The following is a 13,624-nucleotide window of genomic DNA, read 5'->3' on the forward strand; positions in this document are numbered from 1 at the left end:
GACACTGGAAGGCTTAGCCATGTGACAGTGTCATTGGTGTAACGTGGAGGGTTTTTTTGTGGAGGTCTCATAGCTCAGCCCTCAGCGGGATTTCAGCTCCTCCCTACTGCTCATTTCAATAGAACAGAGCCCCCCAAACGGCATGGCACGCCTCTCCCAGGATAGTGTGCAGAAACGTTCAGGGGGCGGCAAAGCCAGACCATGGGGGGGAAGTTCCACCCAGCCCCACTCTGCCCCCAGCTCCTGGCCCCCAGGTTGGCCATGTCCCCCGGATGTGACTTGACCCCAGCTGCAGTCACACCTCTGGCCCTGGCCACGGTTCTGCTCCCTGGTTCTAACCACAGCTCCAGCCCCGGCCCTGAGCTCCGACTGCAGCCCTGCTCCCAGCCCCCGACCATAGCTCCCAGGAGGCGTGGGCAGATTACATAGGGGTAAAGGGGGCATGACTTCAAAAGTTTCGGAACCATTGCAATAGAAGTTAGGAGCCTAAAAACCATTTGAGGGTCTTGGTCTGTTGGATATAGGTATCTAGACAGATCTTTAAACTCCATGCCCAACTTTCTGTTAAGAAGGGGGCCCAGCTGGGGCCACCCCTCCCCCTGGCACCCTCTGGACCCCAAACTGTGCAGGGGAATTGGTAAGGCCTCCCACTCTGGCCCCAAGGAGCATCAAAACTGAAAAATAAATTGGGATTTTCAGAAATGAAGGGAGAGCTCCTTAGCTGGTATAACGGGCGTGACACTGCTGCACACTAGCTATGGGGCTGGCCCTGGGTCGGTTTTAATTGAAGAAAGACACAGGTAGGCAACTGGTTGTTTAAAACCAAGGCATTTTATCTATTTATTTAAAAGACTAACATGTGCCTCAGCACCTCACAGTCTCTCATGCAGGGGACAGGACTAGATGACCTCTCAAGATCCCTTCCAGGTCTATGAATTCCCCAGCCCCCTGTGTGGCAAGGCAGTGTTGCTATCCCCATTGTACAGAAGGGGAACTGAGGCCCAGAGAGGCTAAATTACTGGATCAAGGGCCTACAGGGAGGTTGTAGCAAAGCAGGGAATTGAGGTGGGGTTTTCGGAGCCTCACAGCTGCTGCTCTAACCACAGCACCATCCTCCCCTGGACAAACCAGTCTTGATGTGCTTGTGTGGGTGGTTTTTTTTGTTTAAATTGTTCAGAATTTTATTTCCCCCCCTTCTGAGGATAGATCCTCAGGGCCCGATTCTGTTTCCATTGAAATTGCAGGCAAAATATCCACAGACTTCAGCGGGAGCAGGAGCAGGCCCTCATAGAGGTTACAGATTAGGCACCATGCTGGAAACATCCTTAGTGCCAACCAGCCAGTTCACAGAGGTGCTGAGGCTTGGCCCCCCGGTTTGCTCTGAGACCTTGGAGCAGCGGTTTATACAAGGAGAGTATTTACGTGCCCGCCCTTGGCCTCTCTCCTCGTCTAGGCACCGCTGCTGCCCAGATTGATTGGCAAGGCCAGGTCTTAACTGAGCTTTTTGGGGGTTTCCTCCACTCCCATTAACCAACTTGTTCTGTTTTTGCAAGCGGAGGGCATCTCGGGCTGGAAATGGGCATCTTTGTCATCTGTTAATTGAGAGAGAAATCCTGAAGCAGCAGCACTTTGAAATGAGAGCCAACCTTCTGAACAACCTCCCGCCCGTCAGCCGCTTGACACGGGCAATTTCTTCCCCTTTTCTGGCAAAGCAAGCTGATCTATTTGTTCTATCTATATAAATATTGCAACAGCTGCGCCTTTATCTGTGCAAGCCCAGCTTGTCTGCTCTGCACAGATACAGAGGAATCCCCTCTGCAGCTCTGCTTCACTCGCCACCACGCCATAGTCAGCCCCATTTTTGGTCATCTCCACTGGCCTCGATCATTTCCAAAGGCACGTTCAGTGGTGGGTGCGAAAGGACCATCAAGCTTTAATATTGATATAACATATCAAGGGACGGTCTTATGTTTCAGGGCCTGAATTGGACCTATGTTTGATCCCCAACTTTGACATGGATTTGCTTTGTGAGCTTGGAAAAAATCACTTTGCTTTGGTTTCACTTCCCTCATCTGTCAAATTGTAACAGTCCTTCTTGCTGATGTGTCTGCTTGATTGCACGCTCTTCAGGGCAGGAACTATGCATCTGTATATCCCTCAGCACAACGAGGGCCCGATGCAGCTGGAGCTCTAGGTGTTTCTGTAATAAAAATCATAACTGGCCATCTAGAATCCGAGATCCCACAGATCAAACAAATACAGATTAAAATCCTGAACTTGCAGCTGGCTTTAGGTGGGCAAGCCTTTAGTTCTCAGTGGGAGCAAGGGTCCATCTGCCTTGATGTGATTGCAGGAACAGGAACTAATGAATTAAAATCATACAGGATTAAGACAGCAATTAAAATCCATATAGTCAATGGGTCTCTCTTAGAAACTGTGTTACTAGACCCTAATCTGGATTCAGGTGGCACCTGATGGGGAAGGATTTTAAAGACAACACTGGTTAGTGGTCACTACAGGGAACACCCAAGTTTTCATATTGTCTCTGATTCAGTGTATGGCCCCAGACAAGTCACTTTCTTACTCTGTGCCTCAGTTTCCCCATTGGTAAAACAGGAAGGTAATGTTGCAACAAATCTGTGGCCCCTAGAAATCCATGGTGGCTACTATACATGGCAGTTATTGGCAATGACCACTACAGAACTCAGATTCTCTTGCTCCAAAACCACACTGATGCTAAAGGAGAATCTCCATTAGAGGTTGGCAGTATGGCACCTATGACACACAGTTAAGCAGTTCCATTTCCCTCCAGGAGGAGGTAGTGGTGCGTGTACACTACAGCCATGGAGCTTGATAAGTTATTGACGGTAAACTGCAAAGCAGCGTGACAGCTCTGTATTGGCATCTTTACTGCCTTTAATGGGAGGGTGTAAATCACCTTCTACCAGCTGCATGGGGGAAGGAGGGCAGGATTCCGAGAGCTATTATCATTATTTATTTAAATCCCAGGAGCACCCCGACTACGATCAGAGCCCTGGGCTTTGCCCGGGTGGGTTTACACTGTAAACAGAAAGAAAACATCCCCAGGACCGTTGAGTTCCCTTGCCCAAGGCCAAGCACGCGGAGACAGGACCTAGACCCCAAGCTGCTGGACGCCAGGCCAGCGCCTTGCCCTCCTCCCTCTCCCCTGGGAAGGATCCCCCCGGACCAGCGCCCGGCTGCCCGACCGGCGCGGCTCTGCAAGGCCCGATTACGACACTATCTCGTCCCATCTTTTTTTTTTGCTGCGCCGCGCGAGAGGGAAACTAGGACCCGGCGGGATCCTCCGGCAGCGCCCTGGGAGGTGCAGCTGTGTCTGGGGTTTGCTTCGGCTTGTCAGTTTCACCTCCTGGACCGACACCCCGGCGCAGCCAAAGGCAGAGGGAGGGGGCGGCTTCCACCTGCGGCCCTCAGCACCCAGCGGGGCCCCCCAGGCCTGCGGGGAGGGGCAGGATCAGCCGGCGCAAGGTAGGGGGAGACCTGGGTGGAACCTCTCCCCTGGGAGCCGCGATTCTGCTGCGCACCAGGGACCTGCTCTCCGTCTCCTCCGCGAGCTCATCTGCTGCAGAGCCCCAGCTGCTGCTGCTCCAGCCTGGGCTGAGCCAGAGAGGGGACGACCTGCTGCTGCAGCTTTCCGTGGGAAATCGAGCCCTTCCCCCGAGGTGGGGCGGTTTTCTGTGTCTGGATTCGGTCACTGCCATCGTCACCTCCCGGGGAGGCAGATTGCGTTGCTTGCGGGAGCTCACGGAGACAGATCCTTAGAGGAGGAAGCGCCCCGCCCCCCGCGGTAATAACACTCACCTGTTCTCCATTGGTGGCACACCTGGGCAGGAGGGGCCTGTTTCGAGGCAGCGGGGAGCCGCACAACTTGGCATTAAACGTTTAGAAGGCAGAGAGAAAAGGCAGAAGCCTCCCCCCCAGAGAGAAGAGATTCCATCTACACACACACTTCTCCAGCGCAGCTCGGTGATATTTCAAGGGGTTTCCTCCAGCCTGGGCTGAAATATTTATTTTCTTTTGCTTTTTTTGTTTGTTTGCATGAGAGCTATCTGGTGAGCCCTCCCCACCAGGAATCCTTAGGAGACAGCTTCTGGTTCTCTCTGTAGAGAACTTAATTTTGAAATCTGCTTTTCCTGCCTGTTCTGAAACCATCTTCCTCCCCCCCCCCTTTAAAAAACAGCTGTTCTGGTTTCAGAATCTCTTAACTGGGGTAAAACCAGTATTTCCATTTTTTTGGAGTGGGGGGAGAGACAGACACCGTCGAAGGCCCACGGAGCCTACTGTTAAGGAAACTTAAAATTCGTATTTGTCAGTGTCCCTTCCAAGACTATGTCCACCCGGGAGAGCGTACAGATCCCAGACGATCGGGATTTTAATAATTTCCGGACAGAATGCAACTCGGACGCAGGCTGGAGTCAAACTTATAACAAATCGGGAATTGTTGTGTGGATTCAGATCTTGGAGGTGGAGAGATCCCTGCATAAAATCAAGGTAAGAAACCGGTTGGGATCTGTGGGAATGTTAGACGTGCCCTCGGTGTTGTCTGTGCCCGAACCCTGTGGAGTTAAGCCGGCTGTTTGCAAAACACGGCAGAAGTGGGCTGCAATAGACTCCTTGTGTATTTGCTGCTTCTGTATTTCTTCATTTTCTAGGTGCCTTGTGCAGGGCAGGAAGCTGGTGGGACTCTAGAGCTTTGTGTGGGAGTGTTTCCAGGGACCGCTGCATGCACCTGATCAGATCAATGATTTATGATGTACTCTCTCCTTACATTAGTGGAACAGATAGCTTAGCTGGCCTGGTATCCTGTTTCCCAGTGGCAGGATGTTGGCATAAAATCCCCATTTTATCTATATCTATATATAGATGTATACACACACACACACACACCCCTAATGGTGCCATACTGAACCACAAGGGTGTGTGTGTGAGAGAAAGATTTCTTCCTCCCCCCCAGATTAGGCTTTTTACCTGGAGCGGAAGGACTTGGTATCTCTTTTCACAGTGGCAGCTGTGAAAAATCTGTATCTGCAAAAAAAACCAAACAGCAGTATGTGTGGCACCTTAGAGACCTAACAAATTTATTTGAGCATAAGCTTTCACGGGCTACAGCCCACTTCTTCAGCTGTAGCCGGTGAAAACTTATGCTCAAACAAATTTGTTAGTCTCTAAGGTGCCACACATACTCCTGTTCTTGTTGGGTATCTCTTACAACTCTTCTGTTTTAGCCAGTGCTCTGGCACGTCATGTTACTAATCCTGCTCTTAATCTTGCTCAGCTATTTGCCTAAATATCTGGTGGCAGTGAGTTCCACAGGTTAATGACTTTCTTTAACACAGCATTTTGTCTCCATTTGAAATATGTTGCTTTTGAATTTTGCATGGGCTTCTCCTCCTTGGACAATGTGCCGGAGTGAACAGGCAGTGCCCAAATGTACCTTTCCAAGGCCTGTAGTGCATGATGCTGATCTGCAATTGGCTTGTGTCTCTTCCTTCCCATCCTGCTTCCTTACTAGTGGTGACATCTGGCTCCGCGGAGCCAGCAGGGGGCAGGACAGCCAGCTCACCTCACCCTGGGAGCTCTCTGCTTGGTAGCTTGGCAGAAAGTAGGGATCAGCAGAGTTGCCTGACCAGGAGCTGACCCCTCCGTTCTCAGGGCCGTTTCCACCAGTGGATTGGGATGAACTGGGAACTGGAGCACCTCAAGCAGCAGAGAGAAAATCTAGGATAGGCCTGAGCCCTGGATCCCAAATTGCAGAGAGAAGCTACTCTGTCTTCTGCACCCAAGCAGCAGTCACCTTAGTCCAGTGCAGTGTGCGCTGGGGGCCTTTGGTGCCTAGAACTTGCAGCTGTGACTCCATTTCTCGTGTAGATGCCTTTGGCTAGAACATTATGGACTCCGTGCCTATTAGCGGGGCTTCTTCTGCTTGTCCCACACCCAGCCCGTGCCCACAAACGCATGATGCCATTCTATCTCCTCCACGAGCGCCTGCTGTACAGGCCTCCCCTCTCAGCCTGCGGGAGCTTCAGCAAAGCTCTAGAAGCTCAACACAAGGTGGAGTAGCCGGATCCGTCTTGGATCCTCTTGGAATCCGCTGCCGAGGCTCCGTGTCCCCAGAGCCCCTGCTGGGTGTGGGTAGTTAGGACCAGAGCAGGCTGGGATCCCTGCGTGGTACCATAGACTCACTTTGCGGGCAAGGTCTGCCCATCTCCCGTGTCTTGTAAAGATTTTCAGGGAGGTTGGCGTGGCCAGGTCTGAAAAGTGTTTGCACAAGGAGGGGTTTGGGGAGTGTGTGTGATAGATTACTACCCGGATCCATTACTACCTGGAGTTTCCTGGGTGCTCAGATACCAGAGGATATATAAGAGCCTGTCTAGAATAGAGTAGGACTCTGGCTTTTGGTAGCAATCGTCTGTGTTACAGGCACACCCCGGGCCCGATCAGGACCAGAGCAAGGTGTTGTACAAACACAGAGCGAGAGAGGGTGGGACTGGCCAGCTCTGGGAGCTGAGAATGGGCTCCTGATCCTGCCACTCCAGCTCACAGCAGGCGTCAGGAGCATCTGAAAGACCCTCCTAGCTCAAGGCCCCCTGTTCCGGTGTCCCTGACGTGAGGTGCATTTGTGGGCCTCAGTTCAGAAGCAGACAAGTGTCCCTTCTGCAGACCTTCCGCCCCAACGTGCACTAGTTGGCTCCTTTATTGGTAGCCTCAGCAGAGTGGCCGTAGATTGAAAGGGGCTCGGGGGCTGAACGCCCCACTGAGACAGGACCGAGGCACTGTCTGCGTTAACGCTACCTGTACTGGGTCTGTTATGTGGCTCCGGGCTTGGAAAAACTTGCCTGACTCCTAGTAGCCGGGGGTAGAGGAGGTGGTGGGGAGCTCCAGCTTTCAAGTTCCAGAGGCAGCACCTGAATGAGGAAGCCACTCTTGGGAAGGAAGAGGATCCTGGGATTTCTGCTTGAGTGGGTGGAAGGGAGGGCTCCCTCTCCTGTCGGCTTCCACCAACCAGCAACTAAGGGCTTGTCTACATCAGAAAGTTGCAGCGCTGGTGAGGGGGTTACAGCGCTGCAACTTAGGAGGTGTACACATCTGCAGGGCACCACCAGCGCTGCAACTCCCTGTTTGCAGCGCTGGCCGTACTCCCGTTTTGTCTCGGGTGTAGAGGATCCAGCGCTGGTAATCAAGTATAGACACTTACCAGCGCTTTTCTTGACCTCCGTGGAATAAGCAGGTATCCCAGCATACCTGAGGAAGCCTCTGGTAATCAAACTGGTCTCCTTCCCCAGCTTGCTCTCGCGTTCCCTGAACCCCGAGCAAGCGGGTCTCCTTCCCTGAGGTTTGCTGGGTGGTTCGGGGAACGCGAGAGCAAACCGCGGCGAAGCTGGTCTCCTTTCCCGGTTTGCTCTCGCGTTCCCCGAACCCCCGAGCAAGCAGGTCTCCTTCCCTGCGGTTTGCAGGGTGGTTTGGGGAACGCGAGAGCAAACCGCGGCGAAGCTGGTCTCCTTTCCCGGTTTGCTCTCGCGTTCCCCGAACCCCCCTTGAAGCCGCCCAACAGCGCTGCAGTGTGGCCACATCTAACACCACTTGCAGCGCTGGTTGCTGTAAGTGTGGCCACTCTGCAGCGCTGGCCCTATACAGCTGTACTAATACAGCTGTAACAACCAGCGCTGCAAAATTTTAGATGTAGACATGGCCTAAGACAGAGATGGATCTTCACCTTTTTGCTTTCTGTCTCTCCCTTTGAGCCTCCTGGCCCCAGTGGCACAGGGCAAGGAAGGAGCAATCTCTCTCACCCTTCTCCCCTTCATCCTTGGATACTCATCCTCCTCAGTCAGTTCCTGTGCCTGCCTCTGCAGCTGCTGCTCAGCGCTTCCCCCAAACTCACCTGCTTTCTTGACCATTTCTCAGCTGCCTTCCGGGTTATGAAAGGCAGCAGCAGAGTATAAGTGCCACATTTTTTTTGGCTCTGGTGGGTGCTGGTGCTCATGCCCCTGCCCCAAAGTCCCCACCTCAACTCTGCCCCTCCCTGCCCCTGTTGGATCCCTCCTCAAATCCTGGCCCTGCTTCCTCCCCAAAGCACGCTGCATTCCCCCTCCCTCCCAGACTTGCCATGCAAAACAGGCTTTTTGCTGTGCCAAGTGCTTGGAAGGAGAGGGGAGAAGCGGGACTCGGCACACTCAGGGGAGGAGGTGGAGCGGAAGTGGAGGTGAGCTGGGGTGGTGGGGGCAGGGCAGGGAGCTGCCAGTGCAGAGCACCCACCAATTTTTCCCTGTGGATGCTCCAGCAGAATGTCATTACTTTCACTAGGCTGCTGTTTGACAAACGCTGATCAGCCACAGAGGCACTGGCGCTGCCTGCAGGCAGAGCCAGGAAGGCGACATTGGAAGGTTTTCTTTGCAGTGGTAAGGCCTAGAAACTGAATGTTTGTTTGTTTTTAAACCGAAAGCGCAGATTTTGCACAAATTACTGGCTTAGTCTGCTATGCTGAATAGAAAGCTTCCCACTCTCCAGGTTTTCAGTGGGTGAGATGAACTTGAAAAATTCACCATGGGAAAATTGAAGACTTCAGCCAGTCTGGGCTGTCAAAATGACATTTAACACCCACTCCACATTTAGAAGTAATTGGGTTCCATGCAGGAATGATTGGCTGAAATTCTCTGGTCTGTGCTATGCAGCAGGTCAGACTAGGAGATCATCATTACTTGTGATGGTCCTGGCAGGCCTTGAAATCCACAAAAACTCTCTCACAGTCTTGAGTGTCTGTATGTAAAACATTGCCTGTGTCCCTTAATGGCCAGTATCTGATGCTTCAGGAGAAGGTGAAAGATTCATAATGCACTGGCTGAGTGGTGCAATTCTGTAACATCTAGTTTTTCCTTAACACATGAAGCATGAATTCACCTGACAACCCCTTCCCCTGTCAGGAACAAGGCCGCCCAGAGGATTCAGGGGGCCCCTGCTTCGGAGGTAATTCGGCAGTGGAGGGTCCTTCCGCTCCGGGACCTGCTGCCGAAGTGCCCCGAAGACCTGCGTCGGGGGCCCCCCCGCCACGGAATTACTGCCGAAGACCCAGCACTTCGGTGGCAGGTCCCACTTCTGCAGTAATTCGGCAGCGGGGGGTCCTTCTGCTCCAGTGTGGAAGGGACCCCCTGCCGCCAAAGACCCGGAGTGGAAGAAGCTCCAGGGACCCCAGCCCCACTAGAGTTTTCCGGGGCCCCAGTAGCGAGTGAAGGACCCTGCTCCAGGGGCCCCAAAAAACTTGCATGGGGGGCCCGGGGCAAATTGCCCAATTCGTGCCCCACCCCCTCCCCCGGCGGCCCTGGTCAGAGATGGAAGCAGCGTCTCATCAGTGGGTTGACACACCAAGAGAATATAGCTACAGCTTTCCAAAGGGGCCCCTGATTTTTAGGTGCCGAACCAGATACAAATCTCAGGAAAAACTTCCTAACTGTAAGAACAGCAGGACAATGGAACATATGCCTCAGGGTGTCAAGGAAACTGCTTCCAGGAGGTTTTCAGAAGGAGGCTCGAGCCATCTCTTGGCTGATTTAGACACCACAAAGCCTGCATCTTGGCAGGGGTTAGACTAGATGACCCTTGTGATCTCTTCTGACCCTATGATTCCACAACCTGAGATGCTCCAGGCTTGGCTGTGCAGAGGCGCCCACAGCATCCATTGATGTGGGTTCTCGGGAAGCAGGCCCTAGGGGGCTCATGTTGGGCACTCAAAAATTGAAAGTCTCTGCCTGAGTGATATGCCCTGGGGAGAGTCATTGTTAGGGTCGGGACTAGAATGCAGGGATCCTGTCTGCTGGTCCTGTGTTCGGGCCACTAGCCCACATCCTTCCATAGGGCTGCTGCTCCTGTTGACCATACGTCTCTCCTCTGGGTCTGTAGTTGCCCCGTCAAGCTTGGAGTGCTTTGTTACTAGTGGGTCTGTTTTATCTGGCCTCTAGCTCAGAGTGTTAGGGGGTTTTTTTGTTTTTTTTGTTTTGTTTTACCCTGAAGCACAGGGATTGCCTCCATTAGGCCCGAGCCTGCAAAGCAGCGGCTCCCAGCACTGACTGCAACCTTGCTTGGCTGCAACACAAACCTGAAAGCTCTGGCCTGTCCTTGGCAGCATGCTTGGAGCAATGTGTGCCCGGCAGCACATTGCACTGCAGATGCAGAGCAAACAAACAGAGTTGGCGGCTCTGAGCAACCTACCTCCTAAGACTGCTGCTGGCTAGGAGTGGGAGAGAGTCTCCCTGTTGGCTGGAGGTCTGGACAGCTCAGTCACGTAAAGGAAAACAGATCTGTGTGCGCTCTGGCATCCTGTGGCAGTAGGCTTTGTAGGTCAGCCGTCCTTGCCTCCCCAAGAGTTAAGGACCCTTCTTTCCCTGGCCCTCTCCCATGCAGTCTGCACACAGAACTCTTGCAAATCACCTACACAGCAGCGCTCGGGACCTGGGGAGGCAGGGCCTTAGGGTGCCCCCATTCTCCCAGGCTTCCCTTCTTGGTAAATTTCTGCGATGTCCCAGCCTGGGGCCTTGCAGTAGCGAAAGCGCAGAGGTTGGCATGCTCATCATTGCTGAGATTTAGCGTGCATTGCATCGGGTGCTGCAGCCTTCCGATGCCTACGCCCACTCTGTGCACTGCACAATCTCCTGGCTACCCCAGCAAGCTAGCAAGACTGGCTGGCTGGCTGGGGGCCTGCCCCCGTTTGTCAGCACATCTCTGCCTCTTGCCTTTGTGCGCTGCTTTGGGGTCCCTGTAACCACACACACTAGCCCATTCAGATACCATCATGATGGGGCAGGACTGTGTTTTGCCACTGAGGGTACTGGATGCACACAGGCCCTGTGGCTTTTTGGTTCCCAGACTGACTGAGGCTGGGCTACCTAGTTTCATCACTCAAGGTCTCCTTAAATTCTGGCCTGGAGAGCCCAGGACATAATGTCCGGTTGAGCATGCCCCAGGGGCTGTAACAGTGAAACTAGCCTGATCCCTGTCATGCCCTGGAGGCATCGCCGTATGAGAGCGCCGTGATTCAGGAGGCTGGTAGCACATTCCCTATAAACCGCTAGGCCAGTCACTCCCTGTCAAAGAAGAGAAGGGCAAGGAAGCAGTAGACATGCTAGAATTTGATTTTTAATAAGGCTTTTGAGACAGTCCCATGTGACATGGGCAAACTAGGGACATACGGTCTAGATGAAATGACTATAGGGTGGGTGCACAACTGGTTGAAAGACCCTACATGAAGAATAGTTATCAGTGGTTTGTTCTCAAACTGGGGAGGGGGCATATCTAGTGGGGTCCTGCAGGGGTCAGTCATGGGTCTGGTACTATTCAATATTTTCATGAATGAGCTGGATAATGGAGTGACGAGGATGCTTATAACATTTATAGGTGACAACCTGGGAGGGGTTGCAAGCACTTTGGAGAATAGGATTAGAGTTCAAAATGACCATGACAAATCAGAACTGGTCTGAAATCAGCAAAATGAAATTAAATTGCAACAAGGGCAAAGTACTTCACATGGGAAGGAAAATCAAATGGACAGCTACACTCGGGGGCTGAAAAGGATCTGCGAGGTCCTAGTGGTTCCCAAGTTGAATATCAGTCGTCAATGTGATGCAGCTGCTAAAAAGGCAACTATTCTGGGCTGTATTAGCAGAGCATTGTATGTAAGTCCCGACAGGTCATTGTCCTGCTCTGCTTGGCATCGGTGAGGGCCCAGGTGGAGAACTGTGTCCAGTTCTGGGCACCACACTTTGGGAAAGATGGGGACAAATTGAAGAGAGTCCAGAGAAGAGAAATGATCAAAGGTTTAGGAAACTGACCTGTGAGGAAAGATTAGAAACACTGGGCTTGTTTAGTCTCAAGAAAAGGAGGCTGAGAGGGGACCCAATACCAGCCTTCAAATCTGTTAAGGTGTGTTATCAACAGGATCGATCAATTCTCCATGGCCACTGAAGCTAGGACAAGAAGCACTGGGCTCAATGTGCACCAAGGGAGATTTAGGTTCAATATTAGGAAAATCTGTCTGATGATGGAGGAGTTGAGCTCTGGACTAGGCTTCTGAGGGAGGAATCCCCGTCACTAGAGGCTGTAAGACCAGGCTGGATGAACACCTGCCAGGGCTGGTCTAGGTTTACTTGGCCTGGAATCAGCACAGGGGGCTGCACTTGACAACCTCTCAAAGTCCCTTCCAGTCTGACACATCTATGATGGTAGAAACGTGCCTCTAAAAGCTCTCAGTCCTAATGGAGGTCTCTGAGCTTTGCTGGAGGCAGCTGTCTCACGACCCTTCCGTAGCACTAACGGATTGAGAGACCAGCAGAGGTGATGACGCCTGCTGCTAAGCTGTGTTAATAACACTTACAGTAGACCCCTGCTTTCCTTGTTGGGTACAGGAGCACTTAGAGGCCCCAGCTGAGATTGGAGTTCCATTGTGCAGGGTGCTGTACAGATACACAAATGGTGAGAACCAGTCCCTGCCCCAAAGAGCTGACAGCTTAACTGGACCAGCAACAGGGGGGCCGGAAGGACTAATGATTTACCCCAGCTCACGCTGGGAGCCTGAGGGCTCCTGAGTTCCAGCTCAGTGCCTTAACCACACAGTCATCCTTCTTCTGTAAGTCTCAAGACCTTCATTATAGCTGAATAGTAACAGCAGCTCTGGAGCATCCGGCCACTTCCTGGCCTGAAGAGTGCATTCCCTTGAGTGCACTGAGATCCTGCGTGCAGTGGAGACTGTAGGGCAGGAGGGATGGGAGGCCCCTGGTCTTATGACAGGGTAGCTCCCACTCAGATCAATAGGAATCACTTACCTCTGACCCTGAGCGTGGATTCACAAAACAAGGAGCTTCCCAGATTAGGCCTGTGCATCAAAAGAAACTCGCTGAGCGAGTGGCTTGTGGCGTTGGGTGCCACAGCAGGTCTGAGTGGGTGGGGCTGGTCTTGCTGGCACCCACCTGCCCTCCAGCGGCCTGGAAGAGGTCAGAGTTGCCACCTTTTTCTAGAGACACCTTCCTGATGGGCAGATGCTCGGTCTGTGATGGGAAATGGCTCTTGTTTCATGTAGCGGAGCCCTCGCTGGAACCGAGGTTTGTCAGGCGCGAGGACACTGGAGATGGGAGCTGTATAAGCGCCTCGCCAAGCGGTGGCTGAGACAGGACTTGTGTGGAAGCTGAGAGAGCTGCATTCCTGTGCTTTAACTGCTAACGGACTTGCTGCTGGCCACAGGTCTCTGCAGGATGCCCCAGTGACCCCCATCTCCAGGAGTGAAACAGTGCCACTGCCTATGAGGTGGTCTGCGATTTCAGTATGGCATTCTGCTTCCTTTTGTGCCCCGGACTCTGGGGTCATGGAGCAGGGGGCTGTCTGACATTCCAGCAGTGAGTGAAGCCATGGCTGTGGGGCGTGGTGTCACGGAGTCACCAGGCGATGCTCTGGAACTGCTACCCACAAAGCCAGTCAGGACTTTGGGGAGCCTCCTCTCCCTTGGAGCAGACTTGTTCAGGGCAAGAAGCTCACACGGTTTCACCTCCTGGGTCTCTCCTTGGAGCATTCAGAATCCTCTGCCCCTCCGTGTGCTCCCCACAGT

General features: G+C 52.9%; 1 protein-coding gene and 1 long non-coding RNA gene across 2 annotated transcripts in view; one reads left to right on the forward strand and one right to left on the reverse strand.

The window, feature by feature from the left end:
• Positions 1–1,908: 1,908 nt before the first annotated feature.
• Positions 1,909–3,641, reverse strand: LOC115648610. Its single transcript, XR_003999618.1, has 2 exons — positions 3,564–3,641; positions 1,909–2,200 (listed from the first exon to the last, which is right to left on the reverse strand). It is a non-coding gene; the product is annotated as an uncharacterized LOC115648610 (long non-coding RNA).
• STARD10 (StAR related lipid transfer domain containing 10) overlaps positions 3,207–13,624 on the forward strand; it is a 53,646-nt gene continuing 43,228 nt past the window's right edge. The window contains exon 1 of the mRNA XM_030556444.1: positions 3,207–4,530. Coding sequence (XP_030412304.1) covers positions 4,369–4,530 — 162 coding nt within the window. The 5' untranslated portion in view covers positions 3,207–4,368. The remainder of the gene's footprint in view (positions 4,531–13,624) is intronic.

This window comes from Gopherus evgoodei, chromosome 1 (genome assembly GCF_007399415.2).
Source record: "Gopherus evgoodei ecotype Sinaloan lineage chromosome 1, rGopEvg1_v1.p, whole genome shotgun sequence".
Taxonomy (NCBI): Eukaryota; Metazoa; Chordata; order Testudines; family Testudinidae; genus Gopherus; species Gopherus evgoodei.